We start from the raw sequence: 18,793 nt of genomic DNA, 5'->3' as shown, positions 1-18,793 counted from the left end.
ATTTGATTGCCACTGCGAATCAGCTTGGGCCCATCTGCAGCCAGGGCCTCCCGTAATAATTTTAAATTGGGTTTGTAAACCTTATTTGTCCTTAAATATTTCTGTCATTTTTCATTGCCGGAGACAGATCCTTGGGCGTGAGGCCGCGATTGGCCCCACCGGAGCTGCGCCGGTGCGCAGGCAGAGGGCCGGTGCGGGTGCCCGGTGTGCCGAGCGGGCGCCGGGGCCGGCAGTGACAGCCACTCATCCTATCCATCACCGTGTCAACAGCCAGGGAGGAATCTCGGGCAGAAATTGAGTTTGCCTCACAGGGGACAATTGAACAAATTAATAGACCATTAGCCAAGCGGTGACCTGAGAAATGAGGGTGCTCAGGCTTCTCCCAGGTTTGGGGGGGAGGAAAGGGAGAGGCGATGGAAATCCCAGGATTGTCCCCAAGCGGACGGTACCAGCACCCCAGGATGGGATGGGAGATGCAGGTGGGCAGCTGTGCTGGGCATCCATCACGGCTCGTTCGCAGCCCGGCACCAGCTAACCCCAAAACGGCTGTGCCGATGTGCTGGTGTGCCAACGGCGTGGTGGGCTGGGAGACGGCAAGAGTGGCTGTGAGGATGATTCGCGGTAACAGACGGACAGTCGGGCAGCAGTAAAGAGAAAGGTAGGGAGAGGGGGAATAAAAATCCCAATTCTGTTTTGTTTCTGAGAAATGTCCTGCAGAAAGCCATCGTACAGAAACGCTGCTGCGGCATGCATGGGATGGGTCCCGGGTCCCCAGGGTGCAGGGGCACAGGGTGCTCCCCGGTCACAGTGGGTGACAGGCTCGTGGTTATTGCCAGGCAGGACACTGGGTGTCCGTATCGATCCCTGCCTGTCTCAGCCCTCTTCACATAGCAAAGGATGCTGAACCAGGAAGAGCTGGGCAACCCCTGCGTCCCGACCACCAGTCACAGCTGCAGGACCTTGCGGGTGGTCGATCCCAGGGAGGACATGATCCTCCTGCCTCCAAATGCAGCCAGGTGCCCTGTGTAGCTTCTCTCCTCTGAAACCTCCCCCGAGCTTGCCTGTATCATCACCATTCATTATCCAAATGACTATATTTATTAAGTCCCCTGCCAAGGCATTACAGAGTGGTCTGTAACAGAGATTAAAAGCAGAATAAAACACCAACGTGATCTTTTTTCAAGTAAACAAAACGATAAACAGCCTCAGCATTGGCTGCCAGAAGCACACAAGCGGTGGGAGGGATGCCAAATTCATCGCTGCCACAACACGAACATACTTGTGCCTGCAAACGCCTCACTCAGAGCTGGGGACCAGCCCCACACATGTCCTTCTGCTTGTCCAGCTTGCTCCCTGCACCGAAGACACGGTTGATGGGGGAACACCTTCACCCGCCCTGCACCACCCCACCTCGTCCAGGACGCTGAGCCCCTCGGGAACGTCCTGCCCTTCCTCTGCCCCTACGACTTGTAGGACGGGGACAGCTCAGGGACGCTGCTGCAAAGGCAGGCATGAGCCAGGCTAGGTTAGTGACTGTCCCCAAGCGTCACAGCCCACCGATCACCATGACACCAAGGCACTACAGCCTGAGGCAGCAGATGGATGGACCATCACAGACCTGGTGGCATTTGCCAACGGCCGGGGCAGTCACGGCTCCTTGCTCCTGCCCACACGGGCACAGCACCAGCGCCTGCAGCATGGGGCTGCTTCGTTCTTATTTTCCAAGGTATTATTTTAAGTCTGTGGAACAAGGTGCTTTATGAGGAGGGACCAAGTTTCCTTTGTCTCTGCTGGAGATAATCGGGTGCAGATAGGATGTATATTCTGTAAAAACATACACTCACTTCCACTCACCGGTTACCTTTTTTCTGAGAGCTGTAAGGGTTTCAATTACCGGATTCTGGGATTTAGTGCCCAGGGCTTTTTGGTGTGCGTTAGATTTATTAGAAGGTTTAGTACCAGCGGAGGATTCACGCATTTACTCCAGGAGCCCAGCTTCCGTTCACAGACCCTAAATCACGAGCTGAGATGGGCTATTGTCACTTACGACATTAGCATGGTTAACGTACGCGGGGATGATTAATAGCAATATACACTGCAGCCTCCCCCTCTCCCCAACGCCGTGTCTCTGTCACCTCTACCTGAGCCCGGGGCTGTGCCTGTGTGGGGAGAGCCATCCTGCACCCCCTCCCTGGGAGCACCAGCTGCTCAGCACCACCCCAGCACTGACAGTATTACTTCTTTATGTTTTATTTTACTATTATCATAATTTTTAAGAAGAAGCGTTACACTCACTCGGGGGGCATAGGGATTTCTGCCGAGGCAGGGCTATGGGAAGCCCCTCCAGATGCTGACTGGGAGAAGGGGAAGGTGCGCGGGGCAAGAAGGTGGCTGGAAGGAGCGGAAAGATGCAGGTTGGCAAAACCTGCAGAAAAAAATTGTTACTCTTTCCCCAGCAGGACCCACCCATCCCTTACTGGCTCTTTCTTCTCAAAGGAAACCTCAGGTCAAATCTGCTGCTGGAGGAAAGAGAAGAGGAAGGTGCCCTTACTAAGCAGGGAGCAGTTGAATGAAGCAGCCCCTCTGATCCAAGCTGATCTCCCTAGAAAAATCCCATGGGATTATCCCACCTATCTGCCCAGCTCACCTCCCATCTGCAGCAGCAGATCCACATGCTATGGTCCTCCTTGTCACCCCAGGAGGACTAGTGACAAGGCTAAACTCATCACACAAGTGGTGTCCCAGCACCTCGGGGATGCAACTGCCTTGGCATCACGGGCTCTGCCTCTCGCAGCGGCAGGTACCCGAGGCTGGAGGGCGAGCCCTCAGCCTGCTGCGCACCAGGGGAGACACGACCACGCTCCTAACAAGCAAGATCCTGATGGCTTTTGTCCTTTTTCCAATACTGTGTTACTTACATTCCTTCCTTTTTAATTAAAGCAGCCCCAGCTGATTTTACAAGCTTGCCGCTGCTTCTCTCCCAGTCTCTGTGTCTCTCATATGCTTGAGTGCTAGTATAATTATTAGAGCCAATTTACTGTTTATACTCTGATGTTTTAACTAATTACCACTAATGGCAGACACCAGTGGGCAATCAACTTCATTTAGTTCCCAGTGCAAACCACTCATTACCATCTGAGGGAGGGAAAGAGAGTGTGTGGGAGGGATAAATAAAGACGGAGCTGCATGGGTGGGTGCCTGGCACTGGTGGGGGGCTGCAGTGCTGGGGGATGCCCCTGCTTCCCCACTGCAGCCCCTTTGGCAGGGCTCTGGGGAGGATTTAAAGCTCTAGTGTGTGTGGACAACTGCTCTGCAGGGGCTGTCAAGTTGCTGGTGCTTCACACCATGTGCTAAGCCCTGCCTTGTCACCAGGGAAAGGCTCTAAGCCTGAGACAGCTGCAGTTACAGATGAACAATGTGCCTCTTTCTGTGCTTGGCAAATGGTTCCTTTTCCCTGCTAGGATTCATCCTGGGTTTCATCTCTGGGGAAGTGCAGCCCCTGCTCATGTTCTTGACTTGGTGCGATGTTGGATGGAACCAGGTTTACTGAGTCTGAGGTGCCTCTGGTGTTAATCCTGCTGTGAGAGGCAAGGTGGGCGATGCAAAGTCAGGATGAGCTGGTGCTGAAAAGCCCTTGAGTTGGGCTTCCGTCTGGAGCTGACCTTTAAGCCTGGGCTAATGAAGCCCTGTTGTGGAGCTAATTTAACTGTGTGTGTGGTGATACTGTCAACACTAATCCTTCCTTAACATGAGCTCTTTCCTCAGCCTAGCTCATCTCTCTGTCTACTTGTCCCTCTGGAGACCCAGGAAAACCACCAAGGCACACATTTGTCTCCCTGCACCCCAGAACTAGTGCAGGAGCCCATGATGTTATAAGCATATAACCTTCAGATGATGCCACTCTCCTGACTGTGCTCTTTCTTCTCTGTTTTGGACCAAGAAACAAACACATGGTGCAGAGAGGGGCCTACCAGGAGGGATGATGGAGTGGGATGATTCCACCAGCGCTGGGCTGGCCCTGCAGGTCCAGCACACACCTTTGGTGAGTGCAGCCTGGAGCAAAGCATGAGGGACCTAAGCATCTCCAGATGTGGCTGAGAAACACTTCTAGAAAAAATGATGGCCAAATCCATTTGCCTCCTACAGCAAGACCTGTTAACCTTGACCTGGGAGAAACCTCCAGCGAACTGTATTTCTGGGGATCTGGACTCCTCCAGCCCTCAAGCATGAACTGCTGGGGAAAGAAGGTCCTTTCCAGGGAGCATCTAGAGCTCTAATGACCTGCCAGCTCATTACCAGTAGTGGGAGTCCTGCCCTAACAAAAGGGACCACAGTGTTTCTGGAGTTTAGATTCCACTGATGTGACTTTAGCGAAGTGATGCTGTAACAGCTCAGCTGGGAATCCCAAAACAGGGGCACAAGCCCAGCTGCAGGGATGGGCACCACCTCTCCAAAGAGATCACCAGTCTTTCTCTCTCCTCCTTGCCGCCTTTTTCTCATTCTTTCATTCCCTGATTTGCTCTGTTGAATCCTTCTTTTTGAAAGCGAGATAGGGGGTGGGAGGTTGGAGACCTGCTCTGTGGTGGTGGGGATGTGGTCGCTGTCTTGGGGGGGGGGGAGGGGTGGGGGAGGTATAACTATGCACACATCTGAAATGTAATTGCTGTCAGCTCTCTCCATTCTTGCAGCACGAGGCCTTTAATCTCTCCCACCAGACCCATCGGCCCTGATATTGCAGCTCCAGAAAGGCTGGTTTTATGTACTTTAACCCTGCGACCTTTACAAAATCCCATCATTCCAATCAATACGTCTCATTAGCGTTAGGTAAATGTATGGGATGGATGGGGAGCTGTGCTGGGAAGAGCACGCGGAGAGGTGGGGTGGAAAGTGCTCCTGCCTGCCCGCTCTCACGGGGCACCACGGCCCCACTGCGCTCCCCGAGCTGCTGGGAGCATCTTCTCCCCAAATATGCTGTCCCCTAAAGGATACACACAGCTTGATCCAGCTGGAGAAGGGGGGCCAGCTAATACAGAGCATGAACCAAGCCCCTGCGAAGCCAACAGCAGAGTCAAGAGCCCGAGCTGTTAACTGGGACCAAGCTGTTGGAGTCATTTTTTTTTTAAACCTCTCCTCAGGAAGCAGACATATGTTTTACAGCTTTCTCCTATGTCGACCTAAACGAAACATACGGGGCCTGTGGCAGGTGATGGGAAAACAATGTGGGGTGTCCGCGGGGCTGCTTGCCATGCCTGCCCGTCGGGCAGAGGAGCTGCCAAGGAAGGCGGTTACTGCGGATGGCAGGACAAAGCCAAGGAGTGGGGTGAAGAAAGAAAATCTCTGGTGCTTCCCGTGAAAATGAAGGGCTTAATCCTTAATCCACAGAGAAGGGCGAGGACCTCACCAGCACAGGAAGCTGGTCGTGCCAGGGGGACCAGCCCACAGGCTCACAGAGGATTGGTCAACCAAGGACGCTTCAAAAAAAAAAAAAAAAGAATGGGGCCAATCCTGCCCTGGGGAAGGCTGGAGACAGGATAGTGTTGCAATCCGGTTTTCGCTGGGGAGGGAGTTCCCTTCCCCCTGGACCAGTGCCTCAGCCAGCAGGGCTGTAAATACTATTACTGCCCATAAAACTACCCAGCTTTCCTCCGAATCCTGCTCAAACGCTTGACTTGGGCGACCCACCGGCAGCAGCGGATCCCACAGGAGCGGGTGTCTCAGGGCTGTTACTGCCGCGGCGTGCCTGGGGCAGGGCCAGCCTGCCCTGCCATGGTGCCTCCTCGCTCCCCACCCTGCCACCAAGGCGTGGGGTGGGCTTCCCAGAGGACCCACAACATGAGGGCCTCGGGACCTCGACACCTGCGCCACGCACCTCGCAGCTCTGTACTGTGCCAGATCTGCTTGAAGTTAACTATCCTACGCTTAAGCAAATTCATCCCTGGCAAATCCAGCTCCTCAAAAAGAAAGGAGACAAGTTTGAGAGCTTCTCGTCCCAGCGGGGCAGGCTGGGGTGCAGGGGGAAGTGAGGGGTGCCTTCCTCACCCTCCCCAGGCAGGGCAAGTTTTTTAAGTGGCGTTCGGAGCCGGGTTTGGTTTCTGAGCTCTGCTATCCCCATCTGCAGAGCCGGCACGTTACTGCAGCAGCACTCAGCTCCGCTGGCTTCGGGCTCGCCGCGGCAGTAAAAGCAGCCTGATGAATACGAAGCACAAAGTATGTTCCTATGCATACATCTATTTGCAGGAGCCTACAAAAGCAAGGGCTTAAAAACCATGGGCGAGCTCTGCTTTTTCACGTTAGTAAGGTTTAATGAAGGTGTTTCCATGAGGTTTAAACTCAGAGCTGGGCCAAATACACCTCTTGCTAGAGTGCGGGACAACCAAATTTGTCTGTGCTGGAGGGGATACATGGAGCTGGGTATGTGACGTTCCCACCTACGCAGTGCTGTTTGGAGACCTGATTCATGTGCCCCCTTTTCCCAGCACTGACACCCGCTGTCCCTGCATCCCCACTGCTCTGTTTGTCAAGGCTCTTTGGCAAGACCTCGGACTCGTTGACAAGCACTAAACTCTGTGGCGGCATGAAAACCATTTAAGCATTAAGCCCCCTGGCTCTAGTGAGATGAACTGTGCAGTGCAGATCTTAGCGCAGCCCGTGGCAGGAGGCAGAGGGAAGGAGAAATGAATAAATCCTCTGGCGGGGCCAATTTCACTCGACCTGACGCTGCTCCTCCTGGAATTAAACCTGTGAGTCCTGAGGTGCCTCTCCATAGCAGTGAGCTGCTCAGCACTGTGCCAGCACCGCTGCCTGTGGCTCCCCAGCCACCAACCTGGGATCAGCCACGAAACCTGGGTCTGGTCCATGAGAAGAAAACCGAGTCTGTAGCTTCAGAGTCATCCTCTCCAGCAGAACAACTGTTGGGTCCGATACAACCCCCACTGTGCAAGTCCTCAGCTCTGCAGCACACCAGGGTACCCCACCCTGGTTAGAAGGCCCCAGCAGCAGGGCACCCATGCACAGGGGGCTTTGTCTTTTGAGCATGTTTTTTTTTTTTTGCCATCAACAGCATGGAGCCAGCAGCAAAGCCTCCTGGGCAGCCACAGACCCTCAGCAAGCCTTTGCAGCAGCGCTGCCCTCCTCAGCACCACAGTTCCTGCCTGGCCATTCCCACCTGGCAGCGGGACGTCTGCACAGCAGTGGCCAAGGGGAATGGGGCCGAGAGAGTGGAGAGCTGGACACATGCCCCAGCCGCACGGTTATCGGAGGAGGACAGAGCAGTGGCCTTGCTGCAGGACCCTGTTTAACCCTCTCGGGCTTGTCCGTCTGAGGAAAGCTTAGCAGGAGGAGATGTAGATAGACAGAGATTGGTGGTCCGGAGATGCAGGGGACTGCAGCAGCCTTAGATTTTTATCTTCATCTCTGCACGGCCAGACGACCTTGGAATCCCAATCAACAGTTGTAATAAAGCACATGGGGAGAAGCATGAGGGGTTTAAAGCAGGACTCTGGAGGAGCCCCGTTACAGTTGAGGGCACGCCATGCTGCTGCTGTCTAGTCTAATACCACCCAGAGTGCGTAAGCTTACCGGCTCCTTTTCCTTACCCATTGGAAAAGCTGCTTTTGACAGTAATGGGAACAGAGAGAATTCCCAAAGGCCTGGAAAACCCCACAGGGCCCCGTCAGCTCGTTAGCTCCTGGGTCCCTGTCTTGTTCCTGTGCTGCAGCTCTCCAAAGGACTGGGGCTGAGCCCGGCCAGGGGGAGGTGGAAGAGGCCGAAGGTAGCTGCAGAAGTGGGAGCAGGAGTTTTTCCCAGCTCTTCCTTCATTCCTGGTCCCTCTTGGCAATGTCCAGCCCTTGGGCTGCTCTTCTGTGTGTGACCCTCACCCTCATATGTGGTCTGGATCTGCAGGACCTGTTCCTTTGCTGCATTTCACTTGTGCCGCCGGGAGCTCCTCTTCCTTGAAAGGAGCTGGGGAAAGAGACAGGGCAGCCCCAAGGCTGGAAAGAGAAGGGAGAACTGGTTCTGGTCATCACTGGAGGAAAACAATCAGGTGCTCCAAGTGCTGGGACTTTGTCCGAAAGCGTCTCCTCATCACCTCCAGCTGTGCAGAAATCTGGCCCTTAGCTCAGCCCAGCATTTCAGTCCCAGCCATTACAATGACAAGGGTGATAAGAGATTCTTATCTTGGTGCTCAGCATCGATTTGAAGCTGAGCCCCTTCCCTGCACTACTCCTCCCTCCTCCTCCTCCTCACAGCTCCTGGAGTCGAGGGACTCGGCAGCAGGGCTTATTGCAAAAAACGACAGTTTGGAGTTCAGATCCCTCTGGAGATACATTCCTCAGCCCAGCAGCTTCAGGCATATCCTCGCGCTGGAGACAGAGCCCAGGACAGGAGCCAGGACACTGGGCTCCTTTCCACCAAAGACCCACTCTGCTCTGTGTCCCCATGCTGCAGGAGGGGCAATGCAGCTCTGCATCCCTAGAGAACCTCCGGCCAGGGGGACCTGGGTGGAGGGCTATGGCCTCCCAGTTGAGACAGGAGCTTGTTCTCCTACTTGTGCTCAGGGGAAGAAAGCAGAAGGTCCCACTGACCCCACAAGAGAGACAGGGAGCAGCCTGCAGTCCTGGATCCCAACCCTGGCACTCACTGCACCCTTGTTTTACTCCAGCCTTCCAAAGAGCTGTCGCTTTCTACAGCTTATCGTGGCCTGCCTCCGCTCCGACATCATTCCCCACCGACCCTGCCCACTCACCCGTGCTTGATGGGGGACAGATCCTGGCCTCCCACACATGGCTGATAGGGACAGATCTTGCCCTCCCACACGTGCCTGATGGGACAGTGACTTGGGAGGGAGATGCTTCTCGCTGGCAGAGCCAGGGGCTCCCAGGCTGGAGTGGGTGTCTGTGAGCCCCGGTCACACCACAACAGCCAGCATCCTCTCCAGTGCCAGTGTCACTGCAATCTGCTGTCACTTTTCCTGCCAGGAGGCTGGCTGGGCGTCTCCAATGAGCAAGCAGAGACAAGTTTCAGGGAGGTTAGCACTGATTTTGCACAGCTGCCCAGTCTCTTGATCTCTGCCCACAGCCACCACCTCCACCATTTACAAAAACTCAGTTTCTCCCACCACTGGCCTCAAAACATGGCCAGGTCCCTGCTTGGAGCAGTCCTCAGAGATCCACACCAGCTCAGACTTCTGCCTTTCACTTTCCCCCTTCTCAGCTCTAGGATGGCCAGCAGGATGTTGTGTGCCTGGGAGGGAAGGCAGAGGACCCGGCAGCGCAGCTGCCTGCACCAAGGCTGCCCTGGGCAGCTGGTGCTGCAGCTCCCCAATTCTTGGGAGCGCCTTGGCTCAAATGCACACACTCACTTTTTGCAGCACACCTGCAAAGGTGGAGCAGGACCTCAGCCACTGGTGGGGAAATGGAGACACGAGTGGGTTGTGGGCTCACATGGCTGCACAGCAGAGCTGCTGAGAGGACCAAGATGTCCTGGTCTGGAGCTGACTAAGGAGCCTCAGTCCCTTTAGAAACCTGGAAGCCCCGGCAGCTCTGGCTGTGCAGATGTCGTAAGTCCTCCCTTTTCTCTCAGCACCGTCTCTGGGAAGAGCAGAAGCACAAGGCAGTGGCAAGGGAAGCATCCAAACAATCGGGGCTTATGCGGAGATGAAGAAAGGCCCTTCTTGTTGGCGGGTGCAGTTGGGGTGAGCCCGGGGGCATCGCAGGATGGCACTCCAGGTACCCCAGCTGTGCCGACTCTCAGTCCAACAGAGAGGGGGCTGTTGTGGGCCCAGCCCCGGCACAGGGTGTCACCGCCTGCCTTGGTTAGCGGGGAGGCTCTCCCTTTGTGCCTGCTGGTTTCTGCTCTGCTGACCCGCTTTGCTCCCTCCGCCGGTGCCATTCATCAGCTCTGGCAGCGCCGTCAATTCCAGGGCTCCGCCATGCCATTCCTCAGGGGAAAAAACCACTTTTTTTTTTTTTTTTTTTTTTTAAGGGAAAAGAGAAGTATTTTCCCTCCTTGCAAGCTGCTAGGCTCCCTCCCTCCCCTCCTCAAAGGCATCTCATGCTTTACCCAGCCCAGGAACAGGGAGGCCGGGGCCAGAAGGGCTGCGGTACCCGCAGCGTTCCCGGGGGCAGATGCGCTCCGTCTCCCTGCCCGCCCTATGGTCCTTGCTATTGCAGGTACCAGGCAGGCGGTGGCAGCCTGACCCGCAGGTCCGGCAGTCAGGTCCGGAGGGGGAGCAGTCGTGCCAAGCTGGCAGCAGCTGGGGGAAATCAGGCTGGCACTTGCCAAACGCGCCCGGCCCTTCGCACGGTGCCTTATCAGGGCTGGCTGCGGGAGCAGCCGCTCGGGGAAGGTGTTATTGCTCGCCAGCCTGGCAGGCGACAGGGACGAGCAGGGGATGACAGGGCTGCTGCCAGCTGGGTCAGGCTTGGGAGCACGATGACGCTGGCGGGATGAGGATGGGGCAGGGTGCGTTCACACCTCTGTCCCTGAAAGCCCATCTCCAGAAGATGGTGATCTTGAAGCACATGCTAGTGAGGTGGCACCTTTAGCAAAGCCCCATGCCTGAGTGCTCCTCGTGAGGCTGTGGTAGGAATAAGCAGGATCCTGCAAGCAGCCTTCGTCCTGTCCTCCCTGCCATGGCCAAGCTGGGCCAGGGTCAGCCTCGCAGCGCTGGATGTCACCGCAGCTCTGCCCAGCCCCAGCTCGCTGTCCCGAGGCCCAGACGTGTAGCAGGGACCTGATTGTGATCGGAGCTTTCTGCCTTTGCCCTGACAGTCCCACCTCGGCAGCAGAAACATCTGCCTTGCCTCTTCAATCAATACTCAGCTCTTAATAGTCCTGACAATTCGCAAGAAAACAGGGGCATTAAACGTTAATTATATCTATTTGGATTCAAAAAATTTTATTACTCAAGTTAATTATAGCTGGAGTAATAAAAAGGTGCAGAGCAAGAGGTGCTGCTGCTCCACAGGGTGAGCGGGACTGAGCACCCCCGGCCATCTCGAGCCATCAGCCGGGTGAGGATGGAGGGACATACCCATCATGAGCGTGGCTGCCTGCCCGGCACACGGCTGGGCCCTGCCCCTTGGGAAGGGGCTGCGTGGGGGCTGTGCCAATGGGGGGGTGCAGAGCCGGCGTCGGGGTCTCGGGGCGCACGGCAGGTACTCGCTTAGCTGTTGCGCTGGCGGGACCTGGCCTGCCCCAGCCTGTGGGCTTCTAATTTACTGCTTTCCTTTTACCATAAACTGAAAGGGGAAGGTGCACCCTTTAATCACTGCCTCCAGGGCCCCGCCTGAAACCACACAGAGACCAAGCGAAGGCTAGGAGTTAATGCTCCTTCCGACACCTTTTTATGATTCATGGGCCTGACCTTGAGCCATAAACCGCTCAACCTCCCCGCCACACTGGCAGTATTTACAGCCTGCGGGGGCCACTGCACGCAGCCACTGATGCAGATCCGCAGCCGGGGCTGCGCACACCGGCACAGGTACGCAGCCGGAGATGCAACAGGTACCGCAGCCGAAGATGCGCAGGCTGGGACGGCTACGTGGCCAGGGGTGCCCAGGCGGGTGGCCAGCCGTGGACGGATCCTAATGCAGCATGCGGAGATGAAGATGTACACAGTGCACTGCTGAATCTGTGTTTATGCACACCCGTGTGGTGCACAGCAGCGTGCATGGGTAAATGCACCAAGATGCCCTTCTCGGGGAGCCCCTGCGGATGCATGTAACAAGATTGTTTGCATGTGGGGAGCTGTGCGCCCACATGCCCGCTGCCTGGGCATTTGCTCCCGAGCACCAAACCATAGATGGAGGCTTTCTGCTTATTGCGGCAGGACAGAGGGCCACGGCCTCATGGGGCAGGGGCCAGGCTGAGCTGGCACACCCCAGTATCCCCCAGCATCCTGCAGTGCAGGTCCGAAGCCCCAGCAGGAGCAAAGGCTGCTGACACACAAACCGTTGTGGTGGCACTGCAGAGGCAGGTCCCGGCATCAGGGTCCATCCTGCTGCATCCTACCAGCTAAGCAGCCCCAGGTCTTGCTCCACAGGTGAGACCCATGAAAGCCCACACTGATCCAGACTGGAACAGGGTGAGAGATAATGGTTAAAGCAAAGGGTGTCCCTCTGGGTAGGCTCAGACCAACCAACTCTTTGCTTTATGCCTCAGTTTCCCCACCACCACAGCAGGAAAAATAATTCTGGCCCATCATGTTTGCACGGAGTTGGGAGACCGAGATTGTTCATGTTTGCAAAGTGGGTTTGGCTCCTGTGATAGAGCAAGCCAGAAATGTGAAGGTCATTATTATTATTAGGATTAAAGCAATTTAACCCAGCAGTGAGGGGGTGCAGGTGAACGTGGCAGCTGTGCCATGCTCAGCAACGAATCGCACGCAGACAACCTCAAAATAGCAACGAATGCTACAATTATGGCTCATTTTAGAAACACTGGGCAGAACTAGAGGGTTGCCAGAGTGCCCTCCAATAATTCTACCCAAAAAACACCCTCCCTGAAGGCAGTCGGGACTGAGGTATGCTGTTCCCGCGGACGGACATCCAGAGCCCATACGCACTGTCAGTGCTCACTCAGCACATGCACCAGCTTCCCAGCACAGGCCCACATGCATCACTTGCCAGCACAGAAGTCGTCACACACAGCATGCCTGGTCCTCACCAGGACCAGGACCATCTCTTCTGCACCCATCGGGGACCATGGCATCGGGCAACTTATCTGGACAAAAATCTCCCTCTTTTTTTTTTACTTTACAGGTTGTCAGATTCTTTTCTTTCCTCCTTACAGAACAAAGGAGGGAAAAAACATCCTTATCTCAGAAAGCAGAGTTCAGGAAAAAGCTACTGGTCTTTTGGACTCAGTGAGTCCCCATTGGTAGCCTCGCTTGTCACAGAGAATTTATCAGCCAAACACAGTGCTGGTATAATGTGCCATATAACTAGTGCATAAACAAACTTCAGCATGATAAATGCCCTGCTTTGAAGCCATAAAGTTATTAGCTAGTGGCTGTTAGCTACTGCTTAGCATGGGACACGCTCCTTCCCTTAACCCCTGGATGCCCTGTCCGTGCTCAGAAGCCTGGGGAAGATCTCAGGAGGGCACCTCCATACAGCGGGACAGCGCGGAGGGACGCGGTGGGCAGGGACATCTCTGCTGACACTTAGCCATGCACTGTGTGAAAAGGGTAAAGGGAAAAGGGTGAAGACTGCAAGAGGGAAATGTTTGTTGGGAAGGGGGCTCTGAAGGCTGGCACCCCATCACTCTCCTATTTGACGCTTCCAGCAGCTCCTCTCTCTCCCTCTGCCCCTCAAGAAGCAAATGCAGAGGGGAGCAGGGCCAGGGTGACACACACGTACCCATGGCGCAGATCCTCCTGGGCTGCACCCATTTCAGAGATGGGCTCAGATGGGGCTGGAGAAGGGCAGTGTCCCCACCAGCGCCCAGGCCACCTCCTTTAGATGAAGTGCTGCTGAAGACTCGGAAGCAAAAGCCCTAAATTTTTCTGGCAGCAGCCAGGCAGTGAGCTCCGGTGAGGTGTTTAGAGTTCCCTCTGCTGCCTGCAGCACAGGGCTGCCTGCAGCTCCTCATGAGCACAGCCTCATCAGAGGCTGAGAGATGCTGGAGAAGCACCATCGTGGCCCAGGACAGCATCGCTGGCCATGAGCTGCTCAACTGGAGATGGCTACCCAGCACCAGCAGAGCCAGCAGTGCCAGGGCTCCTGCCAGCATCGGACCCAGGCACCATCCTCCGCTGTGCAGGGCCAGGCTGTGACACTCATCAAGGTCCTCCGGTCCTCAAGGCCACCTCCTGCCCCTGTCCCACACCCGCGTACCGGACCAAGGCAGGGAGCTGGGCGTGCTGGCGATGGCTGCCAGACTCCAGCGCTCAGCACAAGGCACGGACGGGGTTACATACACAGCAGCATGGCAAGTCCTCGGCTGCACAGCCGGGAGCCCCAGAACCGCAGCGGGAGATGCTGGTGGCCGGGGGCTAACTGCCATCCCTCTCCCAGTAAAACTGTCTCTGCAAGGAGGCAGGAGATGTCTCAGCAGGGCCAGCTGGGGGGCGGTGGGACTCGGGGCTGCCACAGCGCCTGTTCCTCATTAGAAGCCCAGTGTTGAAGAAACTCATAATTAGAGCCCTGAGTATTAATTAATCTCCATGACCCTCCTTTCATTCTCCTTCCCCTGCTCTCACAGCTCAGAAGGTCAGTTGGGATTATTAACATGTGCACGCAGAGGATGGTGAGCTTACCGAGCGGGTCAGCAGATCCCGGGCCACGTCCTCGTGTTCAAAGCAGCCAGAGGTGCCCTGTCCCTACCCGCCAGCACAGCGTCCCTTCCCTGCTTCCTCTCCCTCGTGTCTGGGCTTGGCTGAGGGCACGTCCCACTCGCTTGAGCACAGTCAACACTCTGGGGACAGCACTTAAATGAGCTGAAACATCCCAGAATGAGCAGAGCTGCTTTTATGCTAACTCTGCCTGCACAATCCCTTATGGCATGGCTGAGAGCAGACCTCAGCACTCCAGGGGCCGGATTGAGTCTCGCTGGAGACAACTCACCCTTGGAAACCTCTCAGCACATCAGAGCGCAGAGTGGCCAACCCAGCCCAAAACCACCACTGAAAGGTCTTTGAGTATCTGATCTCTGCTCAGCTAGACCTTGCTTGGGTCTTTAAGAGCCTCAGCACTAAGAAGGCAGCCCTGGGGCATGGAGAGGGCATGGAGACCTTCTGTGCAGCGCAGCCCCTCCATCCCAGGGCTGTCCATGCAGACTCAGTGCTTGGAACACGGACATAGATCCTGGGAAGGCCATGCTTCTTGGCAAGATGCTGCCCAGGCGCAACCCGAGGACCGATGTGCTCCAGAGAGCTGCTATGGAGTGAGAAAACAAGATATGAAATAAATCCAAACTTTTCTGACTCCCTGGTAACCATCAACTGCTTTCCTCATCTGATTTTTTCTCCTTTCCTGCTGCAGCAATAAAAAGAGGAAAATCAACATCCAAATGATCTTGTTTATGGCAACTAAATAAGCTGCATGTGCTTAATCCGTTAGAGTTTAATGAATTTACGACTTGCTTTGGAATTTGACAAGGGCTGTAAAAGAGTAATTAACATTTATCAGTGTGTCTTTTACACACACCCTGCCCTCCTCCCGCCTCCCTTCCCTCCTCCTGCAGCCTGTCGCGAAGCAGCCCTGGGTATCGGGGGGAATATAAAAGTGATCAATTAATTCTTAATAATCTCGGGGAAAGATTGTACAGTCGCAGTATGAACTCAGGGAGTGTCAATAAACGTGCCAAAGGTTGGTCCCCCCTGTCCTGGCGCTGCTGTGGAGGAATGCGGGTGGCCAGGGAGGGGACAAGGCTGCGGGGGTGGCACTTTGGTGGAGCAGCCCCGCACCCCTTTCCTTCTCCACCATGGTCTGCTGTGCTCCAGAGCAGCTTTCTGTCACCATCACAGTGGCTTCTGGTACAGGAGGAGAGCGAGCAGGGGGCTGGCGGCAAGTGAGGTCCCCATCTAACGCAGCAGCGGTGGCAACTTGGAAATGCAACCCCAGTCGCTACCTGTGCCAGGTGATAGCTCTGTCCTGATAGACCTGAACCTGTCAAGAATGACCCCAAATCCTCACCACCACGACCACAGGGCAGCTGAACACCTGCTTACATGGAGAGCACAGCCAGTGGCAGTGGCACCTGCACTGCCTCCGCTGTCACCGCGCTGTCATCCGGCACAGGCGGCCGCTGCTATTTCAGCTTTATGAGTCATGAGGGGACATCAGTGCTGACCCCCAGACAAGTGAGGGGGCTCACACCTCACTTCTGCCCAGCCCTCCCAGCTGCTCGGCTGCTGTGGAGCAGGGCTGGAAGCAGGGATGCGATTTGGGGGCTGCAAGGGGACAAGCCCAGGCTCCCCTGCCATCGGTCCTGGGGTAGGCTGAACGTCACCTAAGGATCCCAGGGAATTTCTGTGCTGGAAGCCCAGCGTGCCCTGCCCTGGGCCACCTCCCTTGGCAGCCCTGGGGGTCAAAGCCAGAAGAAGCCACAATTATCACCTTCCCAGTAGGTAGGACATGTCTCCTGCCACTGTCACTGCAGCAACCTGCCCCAGCGGTGGCCTTTGCAGACATGTGTGTGACCAGGGTGCGGGGAACCCTGCACGACTGGGCACCCATGGGGGAAGAGATGGGTTGGTGCTCCTGGGGGGCAGCAGGCTCTGTGCAGGAGATAGAGAAGAATCTGGGCTTGGCTGTGGGGCAGAGGGTCCTGGAGATCCACAAACAAAAGCTCAGGATGATAAATCCTCAGAGGTTTGAGACTGTCCGGGGATCTGCTCTGGACAGAAACAAATTCTCCCTGTCGAATATAATGGCGCCGAAATAAGCAATGAGGCAAGGATGGAGAGGGCTGGATCCAGGGGGTCTGGAAAATCTCCACCCAGCCCCATGCCGAGCACCAGTGGGGGTGGGAGGTGGAGACAGTGATACCCTCGTGGCAAGCTGAGACCCCCGCACCAGGCACGGGCCCCCCGGCTCAATGGGGTAGACTCAGGATTTCTTGCCAGGCGGGAGTTATTCAAGTCAGCCCTAAGCAGAGTGAGCGCAGGACAGGCAGCGGAGAGAAGGGGAACGTAACAGCATGACTTTGCCTCGTTTTACCCGAACTAGGGTTTGAGGCCAGCTGGCTGGCACGGGCTGCCGAGTCGGGCTGGGAGCAGAGCCTGGGGGAAAGCGGGACTGAGCCCCCATGCATAGTGAGGAGGTGAGGGAGGAGGGCTGCAGCAGAGGCACCCTGTGAGGCCAAATCATCAGAAAGCACCAGCTCCCAGCAGCCTCTGAGCAAGGGGCTCCAGCCTCGGGCAGGCTTGTGGTGCTGGGGGCTGCAAAAGCCTGCCCATCCTGCATCTGTGCATCTCAGGGAGGGATTTCAGGGGTTTCAGGGAGGGGTTTTCAGGCAACAAGGACCGGTCCCAGCACACTAACATCTGCTCCGCTCACTCGGCAGCAGGTCTAGGTGTCCATTGCATGGGTGGCCCAGCAACATCCACAGCCAAAATCGCCCAGGGACCACTGGCCAGCGCCAGCTGCCCTGCCTGAAGCTCAGAGCACAGTGCTCCATGTTGCCATCCAGGCTCCACCATGGAGCCCTCGCATGACCTCAGGATCCCTCCTCTGCCACGGAGGAGAGGAGGCTGTGGGGCGGTGAGGGGGCAGAGAGGGGGCTGTGCTCCCCCCCACCGCCTGTGCTGGCTCAGTCGCTGCCATGTCAACCAGTCTAAACAGCACCTCCTCCTGCAGAGACCTTGTGCTGGGGGTCGGCAGCTCAGCATCTCTGGGATTTGTCACGGTATCACCGGAGTTATCAAAAAGCAGCTTGGCCCAGGCATCCCAAAGGGCTGAGTCAACCAGACCCCACATCAGCCCACTGCCGGGAAGGCAGCCTCTGGGGCTGAGGACACGGATGGGACTCTGGTGGATGGGCTGGTCCTCCCTGGCCACCGACACCCTGCACCATGCCGGGCACGTGGCTTCCCCTCTGTGCAAGGCTGGGACCCCCTTGCCTCAGCCCAGCGCATGAGGCAGTGCTCGCCAGCAATGGGGCACGGCTGCAATGGGGCGACGCTCGGCCAACGCTGGCACTAAGGGGTGGAGACACCCCCGCCGTGCCCCCGCCTCGCTCTGCTCGGGTGCTGCCGACCGTCATAACAGAGCATTTATCCAGCCACGTTCTCAGTTTCTCCTTTCCATTTCCCTTTTCTGTTGCTCAGGTGTGACAATTTTAATACTCATCAATAAGGCGGACGGTAACGGCAAGAGCATGCGCATCCCTGTGTTGGCTTTTCTCCATCTGTGGGAGACCTGGGGTCATGCTTCAGGTGGCAGAAGGGTTAGAAGGAGTTAACAGGGGACTCCCAGGTCCCCTAAGCATCTTGCCCAGGGTCTTAAGCCCATAAGCAGTGGCGCTAAAGATGATTTTAAGCCACGATTATAAGAAATCTATTGATCTTTTGGACTCTATAATGACAGATTAACCATTTTAATAAAACACTTATTAATCATGCATTAACCCTTCTCAGCTATTTGTACATTGAACACCAAATCGACAAGGGCGTCAGGGCTTTTGGAGGGGGAGAGAAGGGGGGGTTCTTTAGATAACAATAACAACAAGAAAATAATGCAAACTTACAGAGGGGGAGAGTTAAAACCATACGATGAGAGGCAGTTGCAGACGCCTGGGGCCCTCTTTGGTTGTCGCTTCTATCTGGCAATCAATTAACAAGAAATTGAGATTATGAAACATTGTGCCTGCAATCAGAGGAGGTGGGCATCCCTCCTCCATCCGAGGCCAAACCTCCGCTTCCCCACAGGAATCAACAACAGTGAACGTCAGCCACTTGGCCTTTGGCACGTACTGGCCAAGGCAACGCTGGCACGACTTTTAGTGTGAATGTGTCCACCAGCCCTGCAGGTCTTTATGGCAAACTCTGAGCAAGGATGCAACGTCCTAACGGTGGAACCTACCAGAGGATTTAGATGCCTGTGATTTTTTTTTGGAGAGCCAAGAGCGAGCCATCAAAAAAGAAGGGGAAATGGAGAAAGCAAACGCTCCACCAGCTCAGGCCAGCTGGGGCATGGGCACAGGCTGCTCACCCGCTCTCCCCACCCGCCCTTGAAACCCACAGCATCGCCGTGGGATGGTCTGGCTTGCAGACCCGGACCAGCGCAGCCCCGGAGCCTCTTGTGTAAATGGTGGGGAGGGAGCAGGAGCCGCTTCCTCCTGCCCC

At 55.9% G+C, this 18,793-nt stretch overlaps 1 protein-coding gene across 4 annotated transcripts in view; it reads right to left on the bottom strand.

The window, feature by feature from the left end:
• Positions 1-18,793, bottom strand: part of RNF220 (ring finger protein 220) — a 221,567-nt gene that overhangs the window by 115,852 nt on the left and 86,922 nt on the right. For 2 of the 4 annotated variants that reach the window (XM_086617583.1, XM_086617584.1), the window contains exon 2: positions 18,196-18,270. The exons of the other annotated variants lie outside the window; for them this stretch is intronic. In XM_086617583.1, the coding sequence (XP_086473709.1) occupies positions 18,196-18,270 (75 nt within the window). The remainder of the gene's footprint in view (positions 1-18,195; positions 18,271-18,793) is intronic. 4 annotated transcript variants of the gene reach the window in all.

Source organism: Tauraco erythrolophus, chromosome 10 (assembly GCF_009769465.1).
Source record: "Tauraco erythrolophus isolate bTauEry1 chromosome 10, bTauEry1.pri, whole genome shotgun sequence".
Classification (NCBI taxonomy): Eukaryota; Metazoa; Chordata; class Aves; order Musophagiformes; family Musophagidae; genus Tauraco; species Tauraco erythrolophus.
Note: the sequence above shows the minus strand (reverse complement) of the source record. Positions and strands in the feature narration are given on the sequence as shown.